The 26,685-nt window shown below is 45.6% G+C and overlaps 1 protein-coding gene across 1 annotated transcript in view; it reads right to left on the bottom strand.

Annotated features, from left to right (window-relative positions):
- The window catches only part of SIGLEC15 (sialic acid binding Ig like lectin 15), a 187,543-nt gene that overhangs the window by 128,446 nt on the left and 32,412 nt on the right, over window positions 1-26,685 (bottom strand). The window contains exon 2 of the mRNA XM_085640695.1: window positions 9,279-9,662. Coding sequence (XP_085496821.1) covers window positions 9,279-9,662 — 384 coding nt within the window. The remainder of the gene's footprint in view (window positions 1-9,278; window positions 9,663-26,685) is intronic.

The raw sequence follows: 26,685 nt of genomic DNA, 5'->3' as shown, positions 1-26,685 counted from the left end.
TCTTTTAACAAGGAGTCGTACTCAGTATATGACACATAGTCGGCTGACTAAGTATGAGAAATTCATATTAGGTGCAACGAATGTGAGCCTTGCAAGATGTGTGAATGTGAATCCAGCAACGTTGTTACCAGATGGTGAGAATGTGGAAGTGAGAGATGAAGCAGATCATGATTGTTTGGATGTGCTTGAGTATTGTACGAAACCACGACCAGACATAAAAGATGTACCTTTGGCAGAAAATGATTATGTAATGTTTGTTGATGCGTCATGTTTGAGAACAGAAGTCGGGGTGTTGAGTGCAGCATACGCAGTGTGCACGGTCTCAGCAGTGATGGAAGCATCCTATCTAAAAGGAGTGAAATCTGCCCAAGTAGCAGAATTAGTGGCTCTGACTCGAGCATGCAAAATTGGGAAAGGTGTGAGAGTGACTGTGATAACTGACAGCCAGTATGGCTTCGGAGTTGTCCACGATTTTGGCCAGTTGTGGCTACAAAGAGGTTTCCTAACCTCAAGTGGAACTCCTATAAAGAATGCTGAAGTGGTTGGAAAGTTGATTGAGGCGATACAGCTGCCTAAACAATTGGCTGTGGTGAAATGTGCTGCCCATAACCAAGGGGAGGATTATGTTACTGTCGGCAACCGTTATGCCAATGACATGGCACAGTACTGTGCCAGAAATCAGTATTCAGTCAATCGGGCAAAGGAGAAAGAAATGACTTCCTATTCCTTAATGTTTACTAACGTTGTAGGGACATGGGAGGAAATGAGACAATTGCAGGAGGAAGCAGGAGATGAGGAAACAAGGCAGTGGGTAAACGCTGGATGTGTACCAAGGGAAAAGGATTATGTGTGGGTCTATCGAGATGGAAGACCAGTCATGCCTGATAGCATGTTGTCTACCATGGCACGGATGTATCATGGCCAGGGACACATAGGGAGAGATGCTATGATCAGGTCGTTTAAGCAGACCTGCTACAACCCAAAATTCAGAATTATATCAGAAAGTCTATGTCAGAGATGCTTAATTTGTCAGCAGTACAATGCTGGGAGAAAGACAGTGGTGAGCCTAGGAACAATAGGCCGAGAAGGAGGGCCTTTTACCAGAATGCAAATAGATTTCATTGAGATGCCAACATGTAACAGATTGAGGTACGTTCTGGTCATAGTCTGCCTATTCTCCAGGTGGGTAGAAGCATACCCGACAAGGAGAAATTATGGATTGACAGTAGCAAAGCTGCTTTTGAGGTAATTCATCCCCAGGTTCGGGTTCCCAGTGACCCTTGAATCAGACAGAGGAGGGTATTTCTATAATGAGATTGTGAAATTGGTCAGTGAAGCATTAAATGTACAACAGAAACTGCACTGTGCCTACCGACCAGAGGCTTCTGGTGTGGTTGAGCAAATGAATCAAAAACAGAATTGGGAAAATGTGTTTAGCCACAGGAATGAAATGGCCTGATGTCTTGCCTCTAGTTTTGATGACCATACGTGCAACCCCAGATAGAACTACAGGGTTAAGTCCTCATGAAATAATCATGGGACGTGCGATGAGGCATGCTTACATACCAGTCAACAAACTGATGACGATTTCTGATGACATGGTGTTGGAGTACTGTAAAGGCCTTGCTGACGCAGTTCATTCTGTGTTTCATCAGGTTGGAGCGGATGCCACCACCCTTGAAAAGAAGCAAGCCCATGATCTAAGCCCAGGAGATTGGGTGAGGATAAAGGTCCACAGAAGAAGAAACTGTTTGGTTCCCAGGTGGGGAAAACCAAGACAAGTCATTCTGACCATGACAACAGCTGTGAAGTGTGCTGGACTGAAAAACTGGATCCATGCCAGCCATACCCTGAGAATACCAAATCCAGTGGATTGCAAGGAGAAAGAGTACTATGACGATTCAGAGTCAAGTACTGAATCAGACCACGAAGAACCAAAAACACAAGAAAATGCTGAAAGGGGGAAAAACAAACCAAAACAGATTCTAGTCCCCAGAAGTGTCCCTCTGAGAAGAAGACTGCAGATTTCTGACAGCTCAGATTCTGAAGACGAGCAGAGAAAGAAAGGTCCTAGAAAAGAACCTAAAAAGAAGGAAGGAAAAGACAAAGAAGAAGCAGTAAAAGAAGGTCAAAGAAAACAAATCCCAGATGAAAAATTGAGAGAAATTCCACCTGAATTATTAGATTTGAATGAAGAAGGGACAGTTACAGAGAGAGAGGGACAGATTGCGGAAGACCCCCGAGGAGGTGTAGGGAACTGCAACATCCAGCTAGGTGAAGGGACAAATAGTCAGCAGGAAGATTGCGTGTCGGAGACCCGAGGAGGGAAAGAAGTAGGGAAACCAGAACAAGTGGTGGATAAAGAGACTGGTGAAAAGGAAAAGCAAGTTGGGACAGAATCAGAAGAGAGTGAGATCGAAATACCTGAAGGTCGAGTTCTGAGAAAGAGAGCTTGGAGAGAAGAAAAGAATGAAAAGAATGTCAAAGAAAGTACATTGAGAAGAACTGTAAAACCAGAAGTTTGGCCGAACAAAATAAAGAGACTAAGATATCGATTGTCTTGAGTGAAATCACCAAGAGCTGAACAGGTGAATGAAGTCACGAGTCAGGAGAAATCAAAGGAGGAAGAAACAGTCGTCACAAAAGGGTCTGGAAGAACAAGAAAACCTAACCAGAAGTATAAGTCGCCGGAATGGACGTATGTGGCCCTGCCTGAAGAATACCAAGAGGCAGACAGTCAAGGAAATCCAGAGGAGGCTTTACTGAAAGTGGTTAAAGAAGAAGAAGAATCAGAAATTCTGAGAGTTCTCTTGTCCGACATTGGAGAAGAAGAAGCGGAGATTCAGGAAATTCTGTATCCTGATTGGGAGAAGGAGGCAAAGGACGATGAAATGCCAAACGGAATAAACAAAGAAGCTGTTGATGTGATAATAAAAGAGAAGAAGTAGAAAACTAGTAGAACCAAGTAGAAGCTTAGAAGCTTTGGGGTAGAAACTGGTCACAAAGTAGAAGAGGCTAAGTCAAAAGACACGGTCTATTTAGTAAAATGGCTAACACAGATGGTAGTAAAAGTAGATGTACATTCATGAAAAGATGGTGTAAAACATGTTGCTGTTGTACAGGATTATTAATGCTGTTATATCATTTAAAGTCACAATAGATACAATAGAAGGAAATGGTCAAAACAAAACTAACATAGGTAAAATTTCAAAGGTAGTACCGACTGTAGAAACGAACATTCATTTGCATAAAGATAGGTCTATTAACGATTTCTCTAATAATGTATTTTCAAAATTATTGTATGAATATGTAAAGACTATTGATGTAAGGGACTGCTACGTCTGCATGCAGTTACCTGCGTCTGTGGCCGAGGGAGTGACTTATCATCACCTTCCAGCTACTTACGGAATAACATGTAGTGTAATAGCTAGCTTATTTTATGAGATAGGGAAATTAGAGTATTATTTTTCAGATGTAGATAACATTTTTGCATTAGTGCCTGCTAATAATAAGCTAAATAAGGTAAAACCTGCTAAAGATGTAGGTGAATTTTTCTTAGAGACTAGTGAATTAACATTAGAAGCTGTGTTTAAATATAATTTGACATGTAGGAAGAGAAGACATTTTTGAATATGGTTGAGGAAAGAAGACATAAGATGCACAAAAAGGCATCAGAAGGAAAGGTTGAAAAAACGGCTTGGGACATAGAAATGGAGAAACATCTGACAAAAGGAGAGTCAACACCAACAATAGCTTTAGATAGGCCTCAGAAAGGAAAATTTTGTATAAGAAGGAATCAAACTGCATATGATAATCTTTTCGTAGGTAATAGTGAGTGCCATGATACATACCGAATCATGGGTGGATGGGGATTCAAAGGTAGAAGAGATCCAGTATTTCCTGGAATATATTTTATCTGTGGGAACAGGGCATATTATCGTTTGCCAGACCATTGGTATGGCACATGTTATGTAGGCCTGGTATTTCCAAAAATCTTTCAGAGAAGAGGATGTAAATAGTTTAAATTGTCATTTAGTGCGTAGAAAGAGAGAATCTTGCGCAGAAATTGTGGCTGACATCTTTTGTGCATTGATATCGGCAGTGGGAATAACTCTGAATGCAAATAAAATTAGAAAATTGTCTACAGTAGTGGATCGCTTGTCAACAAGCACTGCTCATGGATTCTTATTGGTTAATACTGAAATGGTTGCCATGCGTGCTATGGTAATGCAAAATCGACTTGCCTTTGACATTCTATTGGCAAAAGAGGGTGGAGTCTGTGGAATGCTGAAAGTTCAACATTGTTGCACTTACATTCCAGACGAAAGCAAAGATCTAAAGGTTTACATTAAGAATATTACTGAATTGCACAATAAACTTGTACCACTGGAGGTTGAAGATGTATGGACAAGAATGGGAAAGAAAATAGCTGCTATTAAAAATTTCTTAGCTAAAATAGGTAGTACTGTTATAGGTAAAATTCTCTTACCATTAACATGTGTGAGAGTTGCATTATTAGTGATAAGATTAGGGTGTATGTGTTGCAGGAAAAAGAAAACAAATAATAAAATAAAAAGAGATAAACTTAAGAGAAAAGGAAAAGATCCAGAAAAGGATTTTGAAGAGATAGCCTTAGATGAGTGGAAAGACAGTATGTATAAGAAAGCAAAAAGAGATGAATATGAAGAAACTGAATTTTGAGCTATGAGTAAGAAGTCATTTCAAATTTCCGTAAAAGGGTACTAAATTTGGGTGATTTGTGGTGATGAAATCACCAAAGGGGGATTGCTGGAGTGAGGTTTTCCTTAAGAATCATATACCTCCTCCATTTTATCATTTTGAGTTAAAATGAATAACTGATTAACATTAATAGTATTAATGGTTTGCTGTGTTTGATTAATCAACATGACTAATTAGAAAATACACGTGGGAATCGCATTTGCATGGCCTGATTGATACGTAAACTAATTTTGTACGCATACTGATGTCAGATATTTAGAATTTGCATGTTATATGTTGCTTTTGTGATGTGATTTGTGAATCGTGCTTTAAATTGTGAGTATAAATCGCAATGCGTGTTGCTTTTGCTAGATAAATACACACACATAGAGGGTTTAGTGAGGGAATAACATTTTAATAGTAATTTCCATGTATTAATTACGTTTTGTGTCTCTTTGCTTAAGTTGACCTTTCTGGAGTGGCCACAAAATGGCTGCCATCCCTATTTTGACGGACAGACGAGATACAGAAGTCACTGAGTGAAGTGCGCCTGCGCTAAAAGATGAGCAACAGTAACCTCGTCCTGACCCCAGGCAGACTTTACTCGTGAAGGACGCACCGGGAGGAGTGCCAATCCTCAAACAATGAACTTCCATAAACTAAGAACTGTTATAATTGATGACACCATGGACACAAACCCGCATGGGAATCAACATGCGCTGAATGGACTAGAAATTGTTGCAATTTTATTAATAAATTGAGAACTACATCTAATGAAACATTGAATGTATGAGAATCAGGAAGATGATCCTGGTTCAACCAATTGGATTTGTTCTAAAACATGTATTGTAACATTTTGTTGTTGATTTTACTATAAAAGAAGTAGACTAGAGAGGGTCTTTACGGCTATTCGCTTAAGATTGTTTTCCTGACGCTATGCTGACGGAGAGGACGGTGACACTGCTGGACAGCTGCTTTCCAGAGACTCTGACGGACTGATCAGATGCCCAATTAATTTACGAACTGATTGATCGACTTATGGGCATAGAGACGAAAGATCTGAATTTGACATAGAGGAAGCCATTTAGCCAGATTAGGTAAATATGCTAACCAAAATATTGAATGCTTTATGATTTTCTTATGCTTTAATTAGATAAACATTTTAATTCATTTAAGAACTGTGTCGGGTTATTATTTGAAGTGTATTGATGTATATTGTTTAGAAGAATTAGGTGTCGCTTTTCCCAGCAACTCAGCTGATCCATGGCCTATAGTATGGGAGGAACTGCTAGGTTATAAAGGTATTGAGACCCTGGTGAGGTAGGGATGAATAGGTGAATTTGTTATTACTCATCTGGTGATTGGTGCAGAACTTCCTCCCATATATTTCCAGCGCATGTAATAGAGTTAAGAAAAGGAATTCCCCTCTCTCTAGTAAAAAGTAGGAATGAATGATTGGTGTTATGGGCCCCAACAGTTAATGAGTGAATGAATGTGGTTATTGAAGAAGATCTGTGGTCTGTGACGTAGCGAGGGGATTTTTGGTATTCAGCGCTGGAGCACCAGCCTGTCTCCACAAGACAAGTTTCTGGACTCCTGGGGTGGGAGCCTTCACTCCCTGAGCCCAGAAACAAAGCCTTTCCCCCAGGTCAGGAAGAGACACCGGTGGCAGGGGAGCTTTAAACGCCTTGCTGCCTTTGTAACGTGACTCCCAGCCTCTTCTGCTATCAGAAGCAGGCCCCCTTCTTGTCTCCCTTCCTTTTCGGTGGGAAGACAGGTGGGAAAAATCAGAGCAGCTCAGAAGGTGTGCCCACCTCTGCCAACCCCACCCCTCAGGTGTGGGAGTCGAGGTGAAGCCCACTCTTCAGTGCCCGCCATCTTGTAGATGGTAGATACTATCCAATCAGGGTTAGGGATTGTGCCACTCCCTTACGTGGGGTGAGCACACCAAGGGTGTAGTCTCCCTAAGGTCAGTAGCCCATTGGCTACTGACCTCAAAACCCCTAATGTACCCCCTAAAAAACAGTATTTAGGGTGCAGCCCTGAACCAAGTAGGCAGATTTGCGCAACCTACGAAGAAGAAGGACGAAAGAAGACGCCCAGCAGAGGAGACTGCAGAGAAGAACTGACTTGGCCCCAGCCGTACTAGCCCATCTGCAGATTCCTGCTCCAAAAGTCACCTTGTCCTGCAGCCAATGACCTCCAGAACCCCTGGGAGGACTCACTACCTTCAACAAAGACTGGATCTCCTGAGGACAGTGGCTCTGTTCAAAAGAAACACCAAAGAAAGACTTCAAGCCTGCTGAGCACAAAGAAAGCCATCACCAGAAACTACCATTGCACCCGAAGCCTACGGCCCGAATCCGGGTGGCCCACTGATCCCAGCGAGGTCCCCCAGCATTCCAGAGTACGAGTCCACCATGGTTTGACCATTCCAGGACTCCCCAACATCGCCTGCATACTCTGCACAGAGACCCCACCAAACCGCAATCGGCCCGGTAAGGTGAAATCCAACCTCAAAAGGCACCCGTGCATCCAGGCACCCTGCGCCCTGGAGAAAGGACCAGAGGTGCACCTACGTCCCCGAGCCCTGCAACTTACTTGCCCAGCTGTTGGTTCCTCCTGAAAGACTCCTTGGACCGACCCTGCAGCCAAAATCCAAAACCGTCAACTCCCATTTAAAACAACAGGCCACCCAACGCCAAAACAGCACCCTGCACCCGTCTGCCCCTGTGCCACTGTGGGTGCACTTTGTGTGCTAACTTGAATCCCCCTTTGCTCTGAGCTTAAGTCCAGGAGCTTTGCTCCCTCAACCTTGTGGCTTGCTTGTGAGCAGCCACCAACCGGACTCTCCCTATCCCTAATTGAATAACATTGGGCCTCAAGACTCTGTACCAGGCTGCTCTAGTGCTGTTGAGGGTCCTCTTGGAAGGCATCCTTGACCCTGGGGGAACCCTTGTTCTAACCCCAGAAACCCAATTCCCAAAACCACATACTTACCTGTAAACCGATAACTTCATTTCCTTCCATAGGATTGCATTGACTGCTTTTCTGTGAAAAATGTTTCGTGTGGAGTTGGGGCATTGTATGGAAACATAAGAAACTGTATATTTACAAAAACTGATTTACTCACCTTTTATCTTTGAAATGTCCCAGTGTAATATCTAGGCATATCACACTGAGTAGAAAAAGTAACTTGAAGAAAGTAATCTTAAAAGTAACTTGAAAAGTAATTTCAACTGTTTATGAACAAGTGGCTTACCTGTAACCAATCCAATTGCATTCAACTGCATTCAAACTGTATTCAACTGCTTTAATCTAGCAAAGTTTTATTTCACTTACCTGTACCAGGCCTTGCTTGGTTCTAGAAATAAAATACAACTAAATAATATTTTTATACAAACTAATTGGTATCAGTTCAGTCATTGAATGTGTGACATCATTTCTTGTGGACAATAAATGCTTAACACTACCCTCTGATGAAGCCTTACGGCCCGCCCACACTACAACAAATAGAGAGTAAGGTGCTATGTACTACCTTTGGGGATCCACTGGACTCTGTGCACACTATACCTTTCTTAGTAATACAGAGCCAGCTTCCTACAAATCAAACCCCTCAAACCCAAATGTCTAACACTGTTTTAGAATCTGCTACAATCGCAAAGATCCCAAGTCTATGAATAAGGGTGTGAATTTAATATTGTAAGCACAGCTCAAGGCTGTGGGGTGTAAAAGACTGCTTTAGTTTCCCAATGTATGCTGTTACTATCAACATACACAATAGGAAGAAACAGATAAATAGGTGCCTGCCTCTTTTACTGACCCATAGTCAGGGCCACTGGAAATATGCGACAGGGGAGGACAAATTATGCGGCAGGGATGACTTAATTATGCTGCAAGAAAAGGTAAACTATGTGGCTAATGCAGCCCATTTTGTAATAGTTTTACTTCGTTATTGTTGTCATTGTTACACATGTTAACACTGTCTGGACAAAGGTTTCACCTCTTTAGTACCAATTTGACCTTCAAATACAGCAATAAGAAACTGAAAGGTGACCGGTCAGCCTTTACAAGTGGCCTCCTGCTGGGCAGCAACACATCTTGCTGAGTTTTCTGGTCCATTTGAGCTAGAAACAATTTTTTTCATTTAAATCTGCAGATTTTGTAGCACATGATGAATTATGTGGCAAATGCGGCAAATATATAATTATGTGAAAACAGCGGCAGCTGCAAAAGCCCTGGTCATAGTAGCAGCATTGTAAGCTTTGTGCAGCAAGCTAACACTCTTCTCTGCAGTGGGCCTTCAAAGTAAAAATGCATCTTTTAATTTACATGAAGTGTAAACCACATAAAAGTTCCAAAAATACATAAATTATGAAATTAAAAACGAATGCATACACATCTAGTAAGACTCCTGTTGGGAAATACATTTAATCTTTTACTCCCTAAAACTTAATTTACAGAATTAGCGAATAGAACTGTACCTGGGGCCTTCAGCACAATGCTGCAAAGTCAGAAAATAACAGTAAGGACACATTTCCATTGTTTGCTGGTCTTACCCACTAGATTCAGCTTTGTCCCAGTTTTGGTCTCGTATTTGTCGTGACGATCTGTTGAGAGCTCAACGCGACAAAAGTATCTGTCTTCATCGCTCCACGTCAGATTGTCAATCCTGATGGAGGCGTTGTTGATCCTGGGATTGCCCAGCAGCTTGAACTTGTTCTTGAAGCTGAGCGTTGTCTTGCAGGAGTCGTGGGTGTTGTGACTGACACACTTGAAGACGACTGTGCCGTTGTACGGCTCCTTGATCCTCCAGATGACGGCCATCGAGCCGGTGTAGTTTTTGTGCGGGTGGGTGAATGTGCACAACAAGGCCGCCATCTTGCCGAGGACTCCTGTTACCTCTTGTGGGACGAGGAAGGACCAGCCATTCGCCTCAGCGCCTAAGAACAACATAGCAGGGTTACTGCATTTCTCTAAACACATCACCTCGATAGTTGCGTCACTGCCACGAAGAGGCTGGATGGCTTGTGGTTTTAATACAGTCCCTATTTAGAGAATCCAACTTCTCAATTTACTGATTTTTGGAGAGTTGGTTTAGCTTTTTCTGTAACCCCTTAAAAATTCTGTGAAACAATTATCTTCGAGAGACACTCGAGTTTACTCAGGCTATGCTTGGCCAGGCGTTTATTTTATAATGGTCATTGTCATGGCTTGCAAACATTGAGTGGCTGCCACCTAGTATTGGTTCTGAGAACCTGGGAAGGATGCAATAGCCAGGTCAGGCTTAAATACACAAAGGAGCAGACTTACTATTCTTTCGCTCAACACAGAACGGCAACTTGTTGCACCACGTTGCAAGAATGGGAGAGAGCAGAAATGCTTCATATTTACAAAGATATTTAGCATTTCTAGCAGAGGCCGCCCTGAACTTCTGCCAGGGACCTGAAAAAAACAGTTTGAGCTGCTACAGTGCGCTCAACGCCAATGGCAGAACCCCCCCCACCCCCTTCCCCCGGACATAAATGTGCACCAAGGGTGGCGCGAAAAAATTGCCTGGCCAATGGAAAGGCGGGTGATGGTTTCTAACCCCCCAATAGGGGGACACTGACTCTGGCCAAAGCAAGCAATGGGGCGCTTATAAGCGCACCACTGCACCCAGCACAGGTTACTTTTTGAATCTGGGGCGGTGCACTCAGCAAATTCTATATAATTACCTGTGAGAGGAGAGCCGTTCTTCGAAGGATCTGCGTGGCACCCCTTCTGAAGTAGCGAGAATCTATAGAGTGCATCGCCATAGCCCGGCATTGCATCGGCGGGAAGGAGCTATCACCTGAGTGCTCTGCTGCGGCCTGGCCTCGCTACTGCAGGAAACCACAGCCAGGCAGGGGAGAGGTGGCTGGTGACCCCTGCAGACAGCGGAGGCAGCAGAAATTAGGCATCTCAGTGGTGTGGAGGAGCGGTCACCAGCGGGGCCCAGAGAAGAAGGGACAATCAAAGCCACGCCCGCCGCTTAGCAAGTCACAAATATAAAGGGGCAGGTCGCAGCAGAGCCGGACTGGTGTGGAGAAGACAACTGGTCGGTGGAGGACAGCTAGGGCTTCGGCAACGCAAATCCACACGGCTGGTGCTTGAATGGAGTAGGAAATCCGTGGAACCACTGCCCCACCCACTGGAGTTCACGGGGGAAGCCAGTTTAAAGGCGCAGCACGGGCAGCACAGGCTCACAAAGGACAAGGGTTCCTATCCGTCTAAAACTGCCAAAGTATCCTAAGGTGGTGAAATAGCAGGGCATAATCTGTTTATTTGGTGCATAAGAGGAGCGGCAGCACCCCTCTAAGATCTACACAAAGAGCTGGGGACACCTGAACATTTTGCATCCCAACAAGTGCGTATTGTAGACTGTGTATTTGATGCATGAGAGGAGCGGCAGCACCCCATTAAAATCTACACAAAGAGCTGGGTACAGCTCTTTTCTGGGCGATGCAACCCAGTCCCCCCAAGGTAAAACTCGGCCCCTTTTGGTGACAGCAGTAGCAAGAGGCTAGAGGGGGCTGGGGACAGCTATTCAAGAGCGACACGGCCCAGTCTCTCGAATTAGTTAATTTAATTCAACATTATTTCCTATGGGATTTCAATTTAAGTCCCTACCTCCTTTATTTTCTACAATAGGCTGTTGATGGTATCAGTGGTTGGCCATGCGTGGTGTTGGAGCTATTATGGTTTCTATTTTGGCAGAAGAAATTTTAACTTATACATTTGGCTTCATTCCCTTTTTCAGGGCTGGAGACGTAGGTCTACACTTTGGAGTAACTTTACACTCATATTTTGTGAATGGCCTAAAGTAGTAAAGTTACTCAAAAGCTTAAGAATGGTTTCCACTGGTATTTAACACATAATTCCCCAAATTCAAAAGACTTTCTAGAGGGACCAAGGGAGAGTGCGGTACAACTCATGGGCAGAAGTGCCGGTATGCTTCCAATGCTCTGGAAATAAAAAACATTTTGATAACCAGAAGGCTGGACAGGCTTCCTTACCGGAGCATTAAATATTCAGAATCCCGAGCCTTGGCAGGGCCCTGCGTGCGGCGAGCAGAGTGTACACTGATCCCTGGGTGAGCTCTTGGGAGGACTGGCCCCCGCCGTCCCGTTGTGACATTGTTCACCTGCAAATAGGAACCCCTGGATCACGGTGGACCTGCCTGATTGCTGCTGAAACCCCGGTGGGGGTGTGACACCTGGACCCCTGCAGGTGGAGGGACCGACTGTAGGATCGCGCAGTGGTGGGCTCCTGGAGCCCCCCCTCCCTGCCTGATCGGGCCAGGCGACTCTGGGTGCGAGCTGCTTCACTAGGAGATATGAGTACTCGCCTCCCATCTGACCTCGACGTGACTACACCAGGACCGGTACTTAAGTGCCTGACGGCCACCAGAAGCCCCCGCCATGGGGGCGAGCAGAGAACAATCACTTACCTTGACCTCATCCCTGTTCGCATAGCACATTATCACTTGCAATATCTCTAAGTGGCACCCAGTCTCTGGGCGAAACCGACTGCCGATCAGAGTTGCCTAGCTCTCATCCCAGCAGAAACATAGCTGCACAGCTGAAGATTACCCCGTCTACTCACTGCAAACTTACCTGATTGCTGTTGTGACTCTAATCGAGAAGCACGCAGTGACCCCCTCATCCCGGGAAGTTGCAAGTGATCAGCAAAGGTACACAAGCCATCCACACAAACCAACCAACACCCTCCCGGTGAAACCGTCTAACACCTGACAGCACTACTGCCTTCCATCGCTCCTCCCTAGACCTCCCAGCCATGGGGAAAGATCTGGGTTCGAAAACGCCTGCGACACAGACTAAAATGGACAAATACACCGTTAACAAGAATGGAACTCGATCCAAGGCTGCAGAAGGGCACAACCAATGAGTGGAGACCTCAACACGATCTTTCAAGCCATCTCTGCCTCACAGGCCGCTGTCAAAAATAAGATTAGAGAGGTTCGAGTCGACATGGCCTTTCTCCGGCAAGATCTCCGCAATGCAGCAGCCAGGATCACTGAAACAAATGACCCACCTGCAAACTCAAGCAAAAAAAACTTCACAGGAGGGCAGAGGATGCTGAAAACAGATCCAGACGCAACAACCTGCGTCTAGTGGGATTCCCAGAGGGCGCAGAACATGGACCGATGGAGTCATTCATTGAAAACTGGATCAACTCGTGGATGCCAAAAGACATACTCTCTACTTGGTTCGCAGTGGAACGAACGCACCACTCCCTGACTCCAAAACCTCCCCCAGGTGCCCCACACCGACCCTTTATAGCAAGGATCCTCAACTTTAGAGACAGGAACCTGATCCTGCAGCAAGCTTGTGTCCGGAAAATCATAACTTATCAAAATCACACCATCATGATATTTCCCGACTTCACCAGGGAAGTTTAATCACAGAGACGATCCTAGAGTACAGGCTACTCTTTCTAGCAAGATTACATGTGGAGAAAAATAATTTCTTCGACTGTCCCTAAGCGGCCTGGACCTGGCTGATGGAGGAACGTTCCCTCCGATTCCGATCTGTGACTTTGACCCCAGGTGCCAAAACTGCAGCTATACACAACCCTGCTCCACGAGGGAGACTCACGCAGTCCCGCAGGGGCTGAAAGGCGGGCAGGGCCAAATCAGGCTCACCGGTGACTGTGTCTCCAGATTCTCAGCACCAGGCCCTGATGCCGGAGCCCCGCTGTCCGCCAGGCTCCGGTTCCTGAGATCATTCGTCCACGGGGAGCACCTCATCAAAAATTATGACCATAGACTCAGCGGACTCTGATCTCTCCCGTAGCCCGTCTATCCCCAGCTAAAGCTCCCACAGAGCACTACGAACGTAACCCGTCACACCAGAAAGCACTCAGTCGAACAATGGCGAAACTCCAAACCAATCAGATACTTCTGCCGATGTATACCCTGATCCTATAACGAGAGGGGTCCATCATGCTTCATTGACTCTAAACATTATAGTTTAGTTCATCTTAACAGTTATAGGGCGACAGATGCTTCTGTTTTCGAAGTGTAGGGTGGTGGGTGAGGGGGGAGGGTTTGGGCCGCTGTCCCAAGTTTCTAGTTATTCCATAACTCAAAGTTCACAACATTTCAGCTCCATGATAGCACAGAAACATCACAATAGATGTCAACAGGTGAAACACATAAGTCATGCATCTCAACCGTCCAAGGCATCTGCTGCATAGCAGATCCCTGCGGCACTACGGGCTTCCCACACTGACCACGATACAGTGACATACAAAGGGAATTCTCTCTGTATCATATCGTGGAATGTAAACGGCCTGCTAGACAGGATCAAACGAACTGCGGTTCTGCGACATGCCCAAAGACACGCCCTGACATTCTCATGCTCCAAGAAACCCACCTCATGGGCAATCTTTGTCCCTTCCTGGCAAGATATGGATTTGATAGATTCTGGCACTCGGGTTTCACATGGGGCTCGCGTGGGGTCGCAATCCTTTTAAAATGCAACCTACCTTTCGTGCCTACTCAAATTACCAGAGACCCCAATGGTCGTTTTGTAGCCCTCTCTGGAACAATGGGCAAAGATTCCATCAACGTCCTCTCCATCTACATTCCTGGTGCCTCCCACACACAGACCCTAACCGCATAGGTGAGATACTCTCCTCCTTACCTCCCGGTACAATGGTCTTGAGGGTAGATTTCAACGCAGGCATGCACCCAATCTCCCACGCCTCACACGCCAAACAGTTAGTGACCTGGGCTGAAGCCATGGGTATTTGTGACGTATGGTGATCCTGGAATCCACGGGAATCCCAGTACACCCACACCTCAGCGGCGCACGACAGCCACTCTCGCATTGACATGATGTTAATGCTGGCTCCAGAGTGTCGTAAAGTCAGGGAAATACATATCCTCCCCCACGGCATCTCGTACCATTTGCCAATGCTCTTGACCATGGGGGACCTACCAACAGTTCCCGCCCAATGTGGAGGATGAATGCCTGGTTTCTCCAAGATCGGGAATTTAAGGAAACAATTAAAGCCGAAGTCAAACACTACTTCCTCACGAACCAGGACTCTGTCTCATCCCCAGGCACTCTATGGGAGGCAGGTAAAGCCACGATCCATGGACTCGCCCAGCGTCACCTCAAAGCCCAATGAATAACATGAGACAGTAGACCCGCCCTCCTCGAATCTCAAGCGACCCAGCTTGAGAGAGACACGGCTGAAACAACAGATTAAACCCAGCCGCGACAGCTGGCACTATTGCGGGATGAAATGAGACAGATTTCCCTCAACTCTCCGAAAATCTTATGGAGGTCATCCATTGCACGAGTACATGGTTGGGGCAATAACAATGGGAAAATACTACACAGATCAGTATTCTACTTCTTAGCAAACCAGATAATTCCAGAGATCCATGACCCAGAAGGAAACACTCATCGCTCTCCCAAAGCAATGGCTCAAACTTTCGCAGACTATTACTAAGGCCTGTACTCGGCACAAAAACCAGAGCTCTCACTTACAGAGCTGATTGCTCTAGAAGACCTTCACCTTCCCAAACTCACGGTAATAGAGTCAGATGGAATGGAAAGTCCGATCACAAGTGAAGAAATACAAGACGCCCTTAAGCTGGTCGCGGCCGGTAAAACTCCCGGCGTCTACCCGCAAGAATATTATTCCGCTTATTATGACATACTTGTGCCTCACCTTACGGCCCTTTGCGAGGAGGCCACAAAAAAGGCTCTTTCCCTTCAGAGACTGATAAGGCCACAATAGCTACTATTCCCAAACGCAACCGCCTTCACCTGCATATGCTGACTATCGCCTCATTTCCCTGATTAATACTAAAGTCAAAATATAAGCCACAGTTCTAGCTCAGCACCTTAGGCCACACCTTAGAAATCTGGTCCACCCCGACCAGTGTGGCGTCATGCTGGCATGGAGTACCAGACATTGCCTGAGGCTTCTGCATCTGGCTTCGGTCAACCGACAGTCGCTGACCCCATACTTGGCACACCTCCTACTCGAGTCCGAGAAAGCATTTGACTCGATCGACTGGGGCTACCTAGAGGATGTTCTACTGGCTACGTATGCTACAGTCCTAGATACCTGCATATATTACGTTCCTTTGACCAGGTCTTGGGTCTGAGCCTGAATTCGGCCAAGTCTACTTTAGTCCCCTTGCATTCATCAGACGACAATCCTTCAAATATTTAGGTAGATGGGTCGCCCTACTTCCCGTCCTAGCCTGGGCACTTAACGTGACTCCTATGGTCGCTAAAACCAAGCTGGACCTGCAGAAATGCCAAAAACTACCACTTAACCCACAAGGGAGAATAGCGCTATTGAAAATGATGATCCTCCCCCGATTCCTCTATGTTATTCAGAACACTCTATTCCATATTCCCCAAACCTGGTTCAGAGGAATAGACAGTCTAATTATAAGGTTTCTCTGGAGTGGCCTACAGCCGCGTATGGCGCTCCCGTACTGCCAGATCCCACCCTTTGACGGAGGCATGGGTCTAATGAATCGCCTCCTGGTAGTACACGATTGGTTCAACGGGGGGTGGTCTGACCCTGCTTACAGGACCGAACTTAAGGACTTGGGCATCTCCCAAGTTCAAGCTATGATGTATGGATCTCCCATTCCCGGGGACCTCCCCACGGTGATTTGAGGAGTCCTTATAGCCTGGCGCGCCTCCCTACGACACATCCAATGGAAGGACAGACTGACTCCGCAGACACCCCTATGGCAGGGCACATGGTTGCAGGAGGTGGGAGGTCTTGTAGGCTTTAGGAGCTGGGACCTCATTGGAATCTCGCAGCTTGGGGACGTATGGGTTGGTGACCATATCCGCTCCTTTGCAGATCTGCAAACCAGACATTCGTTTCACCTGTCCCAGTTTTACAGATACTTACAACTCTGCCATGCCCTAGATACGCAGATAAAACCCGGCACAACACTGCCAGAGCACAGGCCCCTTGAAGCTCAGGTCACGATGGGAAACCTCGGAGTGGAGGAGTCTCACGTATATAGCGCTCCCTAACTAACAATGGTCCTACTTCCCTTGACCCATTGAGAGCAGAATGGGAGACATGGTTGGGCCCTATGGAGGAGAAAGAATGGAGGGACGCTCTGATGTCACCCAAGACTATCATGGGCTCCGCTAGACTTCACCTGGTCCATCTTTACTACCTACATGCCTCCAATCTTGTCCCTGCCTGCCTAGACAAAGCAGGCCTAATACCACACTCAACATGCACAAGATGCGATGCTGAATACATATATTTCTTCCAAATGGTATGGTCCTGCCCACTCATAGCCTCTTGCTGGGCAGCCCTGGAGATGGAAATCAAAGGGGTGCTGGGGTGGGAGGTCCCGCACAACCCCCTAAACATTTTACTGGGATTGCTAGACTAATTAACTTCCTTGTCTTCCCAAGTCTCATTCTACATGTCTTGCTGAAGATGGAGAAACAGCAACATACAATGCCACAATATTGTTTTACTCCCCAAATGTCACATGTTGTGGTGCTGCTGATCATGATGTACTTCTTTGTACTTATGTTTTCATCACCATCTCTTTACAAATTCAATAAAATTGACTATCAAAATAAATTGAGAATCACCAACAACAGTTTAGCCCATTAAAGGTCTTGAAAAACATATTTCATCTTCTGGTTAATTGCTTTTGTTCAATAAAATATTTTGCCCTTTCCAGTAAAGCTTCTCTTCTCAAAGGACAACATGGAGTGTGAAATCCTGTCTTATTTAGTAAAGTTGAGGTTAGAACAGTCAAGTCTGTGATGTACACATATATGTTATTGGACATGCACACCATGTTCTTGCACTATTCACATGGGTCCATGAACTAAGCGCACATGTTAAATGGGATGCAAGCAAACCACATTAGTAAGTACACTTACGACTTGTTGCCTCAAAATAGCAAAGTAACTGATTACCAAACATGTTTTGATCCAAGCCGTGTCACATATCATTGTGCACAACAGCAATCAATTGTGCAGAGTGATTTTGGACTACTGTACTGCATTGATAACACAGAAGCAATTATAATTCAGGGCCTCATGTTCTAAGGACTTTGTGATCCCCAACCCTGCGATTTGCAAAATCACTGGGTTGTGACTGCAAAAATCTCTTTTTTATGTTCAAAACCCATTTTGCCAGTAGTTAAAGTTATTCGAACGTATAAAATGGATTTTGCGACCCATATCGAATTGCAATGTCGGAGGGACATAGAAGGGGTTTTCCTTCCAATTTGCAGTTCGGTATTGCATGCGTCAATGGTTTGAGACCACAAAACCATTGACTGGTTAGTTACCTGACTCATCAAAGGAGGTGGTAACTGATTTGCAAAGGAGAAGGTGTCTCATTTGGACCCATTTACCTTTGGAAATCAGGCTGGTAGACTAAGGAGGCTGACTACATCCTCCCCTTTATGTTTTTCTGAATGGAATCCTTTTTTATTAAAGGCAGCACTGGTTTCTTTAGGGAACACAAGCTGCTTTAAAAAAACCCGAATGTTTTCCATTTGGGAATGCAAACACAGGGAAGGTAATGTGCTGTCCCTTGCAGACTACTATCCCTGTGTTTGTAGCCAATCACAAGGGGTCACAAATTGCAACCTGTCTTAGTAATATTCATCAGGCAGGTAGTTCTGCAAGCCCTGAGAATGGTGATTTTGCAAACTGACCCAATATAGTAATAGGTTGGTTCACAAAACCAGAGTTCGTAGCAAAAAGTAGCATTGCAATTTGTGACCATTTTTACAAAAAGACTCCTCATACACCTGGCCCAAACTGCTCTATTTTTCTATATCTTAAAGGTGGGTTAACTTTGAGGCAAATTCAGTTTGCTCTGTACCTTGACATGTCTGCATAAAACAACAGTGCAAAGTGAATTTACTCCATTTTATGCCCTGCAACAGTATTTTATTCAATTTGGCACAGAGGTCTCTCCTTCCGCATTGAGAAAAATGCAAATAAATGCTATCACCCCCTCCTGCTTTTTCATGATTAAAACTCTCAGGAAAGTTCTACCTTTTATCCCGTTGGAGATTCAAAAAGCAGTGGTCTCGGCACTCATTCTCTCAAAGCTTGACAATTGCAGCGGCCTATTTCTCAACATTCAATCAAGATTCCTAAAATAATGCAGGTCTTGCAAAATGCAGGAGCCCGGCTGCTGCTTGCCATCCCGAAACATCAGTCCGTTGCTTACGCTTTGCCATTCCTGCACTGGTTACCTGTTAAGAGGCTAATTGAATTTAAGGCCCTTTGTATTGCCTTTAAAGCCCTACACGGTCTTAGCCCTTACTAGTTTTCTCACAGACTTAGGTGGTACCTCCCAGAGAGGTAGCTCCGATCACGGCATTCTCTAATCTTGTAATCCCAAGGGTAAAAACTGACACCTGGGGGGGGGGGGAGAAGCTTCATTGCAGGCACTGTGAGCCTGGGGAACTCTCTACCATTGGCATTGAAGAAGGAGAGTAATCTCCTGGCGTTTCGTAAACTTTTAAAAACCTGGCTGTTTAGCAACTAGCCTGAGCTCAAGAAACCCAGTTGTTTCATCCTGGGGGAACCTCCTGTAGACTCCGCCCCCGCGCCTAGACACCCTCGGGTATTAGTGCGCGTTACAAATTAAAATGTAATTTAATTTTATTTCATTTCACAAGGGGAAGATTAACACTTTGCATGGAGTTTGTTTCACAAATTAACGCAAACAGGTGCAAAGTATTGTATTTGAATTTACTCTGGAAAGAAGTCTTAAAGTAATACAAGGTAGCACTATGTGCTTCTTTGCGTCCGGGAGGAATACATCAGGTGGTACATGAGCATTCCGATGTGACCACTCATGGATTTTGACTCAAATCCCTACCTGCTAACATTGGCAAACAGAGCCTTGCATTAAAAATAATTTACGACTGCTCGAGTCAGGCATAATTTTCCAACTTTGCATGTGTGCTGTACTGTATAGCACACATACACAATTGAAAAACTTGTTAACTATGTTTAGAAATGGTGTTTTGTGCTGGAAGAGGACCCTTCAAGCTCACAGTCTATGCTAGACAACACATACACACACACCCCTCCCCCCACTCCCACCCCCTTTGCACTAGGGTGCGGGCGTGTGTGCATGATGCAGGGCAGCCTAAAGTACATCAGCACTCTAGAGAGAACAACAGCACCAAATCGTGGGGTAAGTGGTACTGTCCTGCGCTCTCCCTTTCACACAAAGCAGTGCAGCAGCTTCACCTCCCAATGCCAGTGCCAATTAGAGCACCGGAGTAATATATCATATTTTGTTTTTTCAATTGTGGGATGTACTTACTGTTGTCTTGAAACTGACAAAGCAAGAATTCAACACACTTTGTGGGTGTTCCAATCCCCTTCTCACCCAGGAAAGGGAATATTATCCAACCATGTGTGGGTGGGGAAGGTTTGGACGGAAGTTAGTGATTGTTCACAAACAGGCATGTCTATGAGCATTGGCACTTACAGGGCAACCCACTCCTTGCACCTCCCTCTGTGGGTCGAATTTACTCCTTCCTAACATTTCAATAGTGGGTTGATGTCAAGTGGGAGGAAATTGCCATACAGCTTCAAAATTATATTTGATAAAGTTCTGGTAAGCATCGATCTAGCACTAAACAGTCATAACATTACTTTCAAACTGGAAATGCCTTTTAGGATCTGACTGAAATGTTAGATAAAGGTATTTCGCTTTGACCTTTCCTGTCCATTTCATTACAGACTACAAAAAAAGTTAGTTTGGCACAAAAGCTTTGATTTGAAGTCTGTATATTTTTAAATGGTAAAGGAAAGAAAAGGTGATACATAGTGGATAGACACTGTCATGTTCTCAGAGATTATTGTGGCCACACCTAATAGATTTCCTAAGAAAACTGACCCTTTGAGAGAAAGGAGAAACTGGAATTGTCAGGCCAGGAAAACAGCCTTTCTCATTCACTCTTTTGCACAAAACGAAATCATGTTAACATACGGCTTGGTCTGTGGTGTATACAGCAGAGTAAAAGGGTGCACGCTTTCGATTAACATTGGGTAATGTGCGTTTGCATAGTGTAACCCACTTGTAAAACGGCATAATATTTGTGGCAGAATGTGTATGAAAGGATATTATGAAAACACATCTTAAGGAAGATTGCAATATTGTTTGGGGCCCACCTTATACCTTTGAGGGGTTGTGTGGCATTCACCCAGCTTAAGACAACATGGGGGGTGGCAAGGCCTCAACATGCAGTATACGTTGTGGGACATATTTTTAAAGAGAAATACATAGGAATGACAGATGTGCAAATGTGGAGTGATGTGCAAAGAGACGAATGAGTGTGATGGATAACATTGAAAAGGATAGATTGATGTATTCTATTCTGAAGAAGTCATTGTATTCAATGTTTTAAGGAAAATAAAACGAGTGTGCATGCATTTTTAATAATACTAAATATTAAACAGAACATTGTAAAAATTGGTCAAAAATATGTATAAAAGGAGGGATTAAGGGGAGTTAAAAAATATCATTAACTGATGAAGGTGAACCTATGGGTAGTAAGGATTAGTAATGGGTGTTGTTTACTAAAGATACACAAGTGGTTATAGAATGTCCTATTCTTCCTTGGTGACATGAGACTGGGAAGAAGGACTTTGTCTGCCTTGATGGATGAATGAATGACGTGTCTTCTAAAGCGCACAAATGCCCAGAGGCGTCTTGGCGCTGTGCAAAATAAGGATGAGATCATCAGAATCCTAAATTTAAAAACCATACTGTCATTGATCAAAAAGCCAGGCTTTGACCAGAAGTGATGGTGCTGTTTTCAAATCAAACGGAAGACGGTTCCATTGTAGAGACGTCGATCTGAAAAAGCTTCTTCCACCCCATGAGGTACGTATAAATGTTGCAACCTTTATAAATATAGCTGTGAAGAACGGAGGGTTCTGCCAAGATAAGATGGAGCTGTTCCGTGCAAGGTCTTGTAGGCTAGACAAAGTGCCTTGAAGCTGATATGATGGCTAACTGTGAGCCAATGAAGTTGCCTAATGGCTGATTTGGCCGATTGAGATTTTAGGATTTTTGGGTAAAAAAACATGCAGCGACATTCTGAAAGGGTTTGTAATTTCTTTAGTGGAGCCTTTCGAAGGTCTATATACAGACCATTGCAGTAGTCCAGTTGCGACAACACTAAAGCAATGACTACAGATTTCAAGAGATCTGCGGCAAGACATTTTTAAGTACATGAAAGGAGGTAGAAGTAACCTTAGCGCATCGGGCATTTCCCCGGGAGGCTGGAAGGGTGGGGGCTGGTTTTGTAACTTGGGGGCTGTTTTGCAGCAGTGCTGTAATCTCGGCCCCCAGTAACAAAATCATCAGGCCTGTATAATCCACACAGCACACTTTTGTTTCCATCCTCCATATGTTTTAAATATGGTATAGTTTTAAAAGCACTGGCTGCAGAGCGACAATAAAAGTGTCAAGATATCTCCGGTGATTAATCTCCCTGCTGGTGTGAGCTGGAGTTTTGTCTAGAGGCAGTTTTGACTCATCTATGGTAGGACAGAGGGTTAATATGCCTGCTGCAAAGAATGTGTACCAGCAGATCATATGTGTATTTATGCGTATAGCTCTGTGGGTTACTGCTTTTGTCACAGAGATCCTTTTGTTACTGTCCAGTTCATAAATTACAATGATAATCTAGCACAGTGAGCTATGAACTGCTATCAAAGAGCTGCATGTAAACTGCATAGCACACGTTAGAAAGTTAGTTTTTTCCCGGACTTGTATTATCCTAATGTTGCTAAAAAGGGTGTGCTTGGATAGAAATTAATTCTTATTAGTAAATGTTACCCTAACCAATGTGTTCCAAAGACTTTATTGGCATAATTCATTGTATTACCGCACATACATGATAATATTGGTATAAGCATGACATATTGCGACCCAACTTAGTATAGTACAGATGGTATAAGAGGGGCACGAACAGCAGAGCCATATAAGCCTAAATAATGTTTACTGATGCCGAAGAGCATGCTATGTATATATATATTTATATATTTATTACCTACTGGCGGTCGCCAGTAGGTAGTAATAGTTAGGGCCTTGTTTCTATTCAAAAAGCGTTTTTTCTTTGGCGTCTGCTGACGAATCAGTGTGAAATTTTCAAAACTTATGGCCCGCTCCGGTCAGCTCCTATCCTGGAAGTTTCGGGGTGATTCGCCAAGCGGGGGCCGAGAAAAAAGGGGGGTCCCTAAACGCGTTTTCTCCATGTTATTTCCCATAGGAAACTTTAGACACGACTACAGCCCGAACTGCTGAACGGAATTACACCAAATTTGGCAAAAAGGTAGCCCTTGGTTCAGAAAGAGACCTTTTTTTTAAATGGTGTGAATTCGTTCAATAGTTGCTGAGAAATTCAAAAATAAATGTTTCGATATTTGAAGCGCGGAGGATCCGTGCACCCTCCCGATCATGAGCTTCATGCTATTTGGCTGTCAACACTCCAAACTAGGAAGTATTGGCAGCCGGTTCTACCGAGGCACAAGAAAACAGAAAAACTAAGGCGCAAAACAAGAAAAGGGGGCAGGGTAGAAACACCCTGACCCCCTAGGCCTGCTTAGGGGGTCCCACAATTTTTTTTTTTTAATCGCCGAGATGCGCTGGGTATCCATGGATCCGGCCACGAAAATAAAAAAAAATTATGCCCGGGCTCCCGTGCTTCGTTTAATTGAACCCCCCGGGTGGGCCAGGTCCCGGGGGCAGAAAAACTGTGTGGGGGGACCCCAATTCCCCCCACACTGCCCGGGGACCGCCGCCACCCCGGGGCTTTCCATAAGTATTTGCGGGGGGTCACACGGCCCCCCACTGCCCCGGGGACCACAACCCCCAGGGCTTCTATTTAAAAAAATATACACCTGTGTGGGGGGGCTCGAGACCCCCACACTGCCACCTCCCCGGGGCACTAATATGCAAATTAATGGCGTCCGTAACAGACCACCGAACCCCGGGGACCACAACCCCCCGGGGCTGTGCAGTAGGTGGTAGGGGGGCCGCGCAGCCCCCCTCCTGGAGCCCTTGATGGCTCTGGGGACCACCATCCCCCAGGGCCGGCTCCTGCAGTGTCCAGGGGTGCCCACCCCCGGGACACTGCTGTTTGGAATTACAGGGCGGGAGCCTCGCAGCTCCCGCCCTGTCATTGCAAACTGCTTTGCTTCATTGAAGAAACCATCATTTGAGATGTCATCAGTGATGTCACTGACCATGTCATGAGTGATGTAATATGTGATGTCATCAGCAGTGCTTTGCCGGGGCGCGAGTTATAGTTAGCTGAACTAACCATAACGGGGGAATTTCTATGGTTTTGTACGAGCGAAATGTCCAACTAACTATAACTTTCCCTAAAACCTATGGTTTTTTCAGTGAATTTCTAAGGTTTTTTTAAATGCTAATTTCTAACTATAACGTGCCTGAAACTTATGATTTTTTCAGTGAATATATATATATATATATATATACATATATATATATATATATATGTATATATATATATATATGCGAAAACGTCGATCAGAAGAAAGACCAGAGGACACAGCGGGGTACTCAGTGGCAGACCTTTATTCACCGTGGCTTGCTGGCATAATGCATTTCGGCTACATGCCTTCCTCAGATGCCTTTTTCCACAGGGAATCACTTAGTCCCACCTTTATAATTCGTGCTGCGTTCCTATTGGCTGGAACGACGCATGCTCCGCTTCGCACCTGTTGTCCGATTTTGAGGACTTCGAATCCCAGCATGCACTTGTCAGGTAAGTGTCCTGGGCGGAGCTGCGTTGAAGATATGCCAATTAAGGGAGGGAAGGGGCAAATACGTGCCAAGTTGATCCCCCAATTCATGTGCTGAAGGCTGCCTCGGGTCCCCAACGCCACCACCACCAGAGCGAGAATCAAACCGGGTCGTGACATGCAGGTGCAATGATCCTGCGTCTCCATCAATGACGGACTGCGGCTTGCAGCGGCCCCTGGCTCGGTCAAGTTCTGGGGCGGGCCCTTGAATATCCAATACCTTGGAGCATCTGCGAGTTTTGCCAATATTATCATGGGCCACTTGTATGGCGGGTCCTCTGTGAACGCGCTACTGGCCAGCACGTGAAGAAATGCGAAAACGTCGATCAGAAGAAAGACCAGAGGACACAGCGGGGTACTCAGTGGCAGACCTTTATTCACCGTGGCTTGCTGGCATAATGCATTTCGGCTACATGCCTTCCTCAGATGCCTTTTTCCACAGGGAATCACTTAGTCCCACCTTTATAATTCGTGCTGCGTTCCTATTGGCTGGAACGACGCATGCTCCGCTTCGCACCTGTTGTCTGATTTTGAGGACTTCGAATCCCAGCATGCACTTGTCAGGTAAGTGTCCTGGGCGGAGCTGCGTTGAAGATATGCCAATTAAGGGAGGGAAGGGGCAAATACGTGCCAAGTTGATCCCCCAATTCATGTGCTGAAGGCTGCCTCGGGTCCCCAACGCCACCACCACCAGAGCGAGAATCAAACCGGGTCGTGACATGCAGGTGCAATGATCCTGCGTCTCCATCAATGACGGACTGCGGCTTGCAGCGGCCCCTGGCTCGGTCAAGTTCTGGGGCGGGCCCTTGAATATCCAATACCTTGGAGCATCTGCGAGTTTTGCCAATATTATCATGGGCCACTTGTATGGCGGGTCCTCTGTGAACGCGCTACTGGCCAGCACGTGAAGAAATGCGAAAACGTCGATCAGAAGAAAGACCAGAGGACACAGCGGGGTACTCAGTGGCAGACCTTTATTCACCGTGGCTTGCTGGCATAATGCATTTCGGCTACATGCCTTCCTCAGATGCCTTTTTCCACAGGGAATCACTTAGTCCCACCTTTATAATTCGTGCTGCGTTCCTATTGGCTGGAACGACGCATGCTCCGCTTCGCACCTGTTGTCCGATTTTGAGGACTTCGAATCCCAGCATGCACTTGTCAGGTAAGTGTCCTGGGCGGAGCTGCGTTGAAGATATGCCAATTAAGGGAGGGAAGGGGCAAATACGTGCCAAGTTGATCCCCCAATTCATGTGCTGAAGGCTGCCTCGGGTCCCCAACGCCACCACCACCAGAGCGAGAATCAAACCGGGTCGTGACATGCAGGTGCAATGATCCTGCGTCTCCATCAATGACGGACTGCGGCTTGCAGCGGCCCCTGGCTCGGTCAAGTTCTGGGGCGGGCCCTTGAATATCCAATACCTTGGAGCATCTGCGAGTTTTGCCAATATTATCATGGGCCACTTGTATGGCGGGTCCTCTGTGAACGCGCTACTGGCCAGCACGTGAAGAAATGCGAAAACGTCGATCAGAAGAAAGACCAGAGGACACAGCGGGGTACTCAGTGGCAGACCTTTATTCACCGTGGCTTGCTGGCATAATGCATTTCGGCTACATGCCTTCCTCAGATGCCTTTTTCCACAGGGAATCACTTAGTCCCACCTTTATAATTCGTGCTGCGTTCCTATTGGCTGGAACGACGCATGCTCCGCTTCGCACCTGTTGTCCGATTTTGAGGACTTCGAATCCCAGCATGCACTTGTCAGGTAAGTGTCCTGGGCGGAGCTGCGTTGAAGATATGCCAATTAAGGGAGGGAAGGGGCAAATACGTGCCAAGTTGATCCCCCAATTCATGTGCTGAAGGCTGCCTCGGGTCCCCAACGCCACCACCACCAGAGCGAGAATCAAACCGGGTCGTGACATGCAGGTGCAATGATCCTGCGTCTCCATCAATGACGGACTGCGGCTTGCAGCGGCCCCTGGCTCGGTCAAGTTCTGGGGCGGGCCCTTGAATATCCAATACCTTGGAGCATCTGCGAGTTTTGCCAATATTATCATGGGCCACTTGTATGGCGGGTCC

The sequence above is a fragment of the Triturus cristatus genome, chromosome 2_1 (genome assembly GCF_964204655.1).
Source record: "Triturus cristatus chromosome 2_1, aTriCri1.1, whole genome shotgun sequence".
Taxonomy (NCBI): domain Eukaryota; kingdom Metazoa; phylum Chordata; class Amphibia; order Caudata; family Salamandridae; genus Triturus; species Triturus cristatus.
The sequence above is the reverse complement of the archived record's forward strand: the minus strand, read 5'-3'. Positions and strand labels throughout refer to the sequence as shown.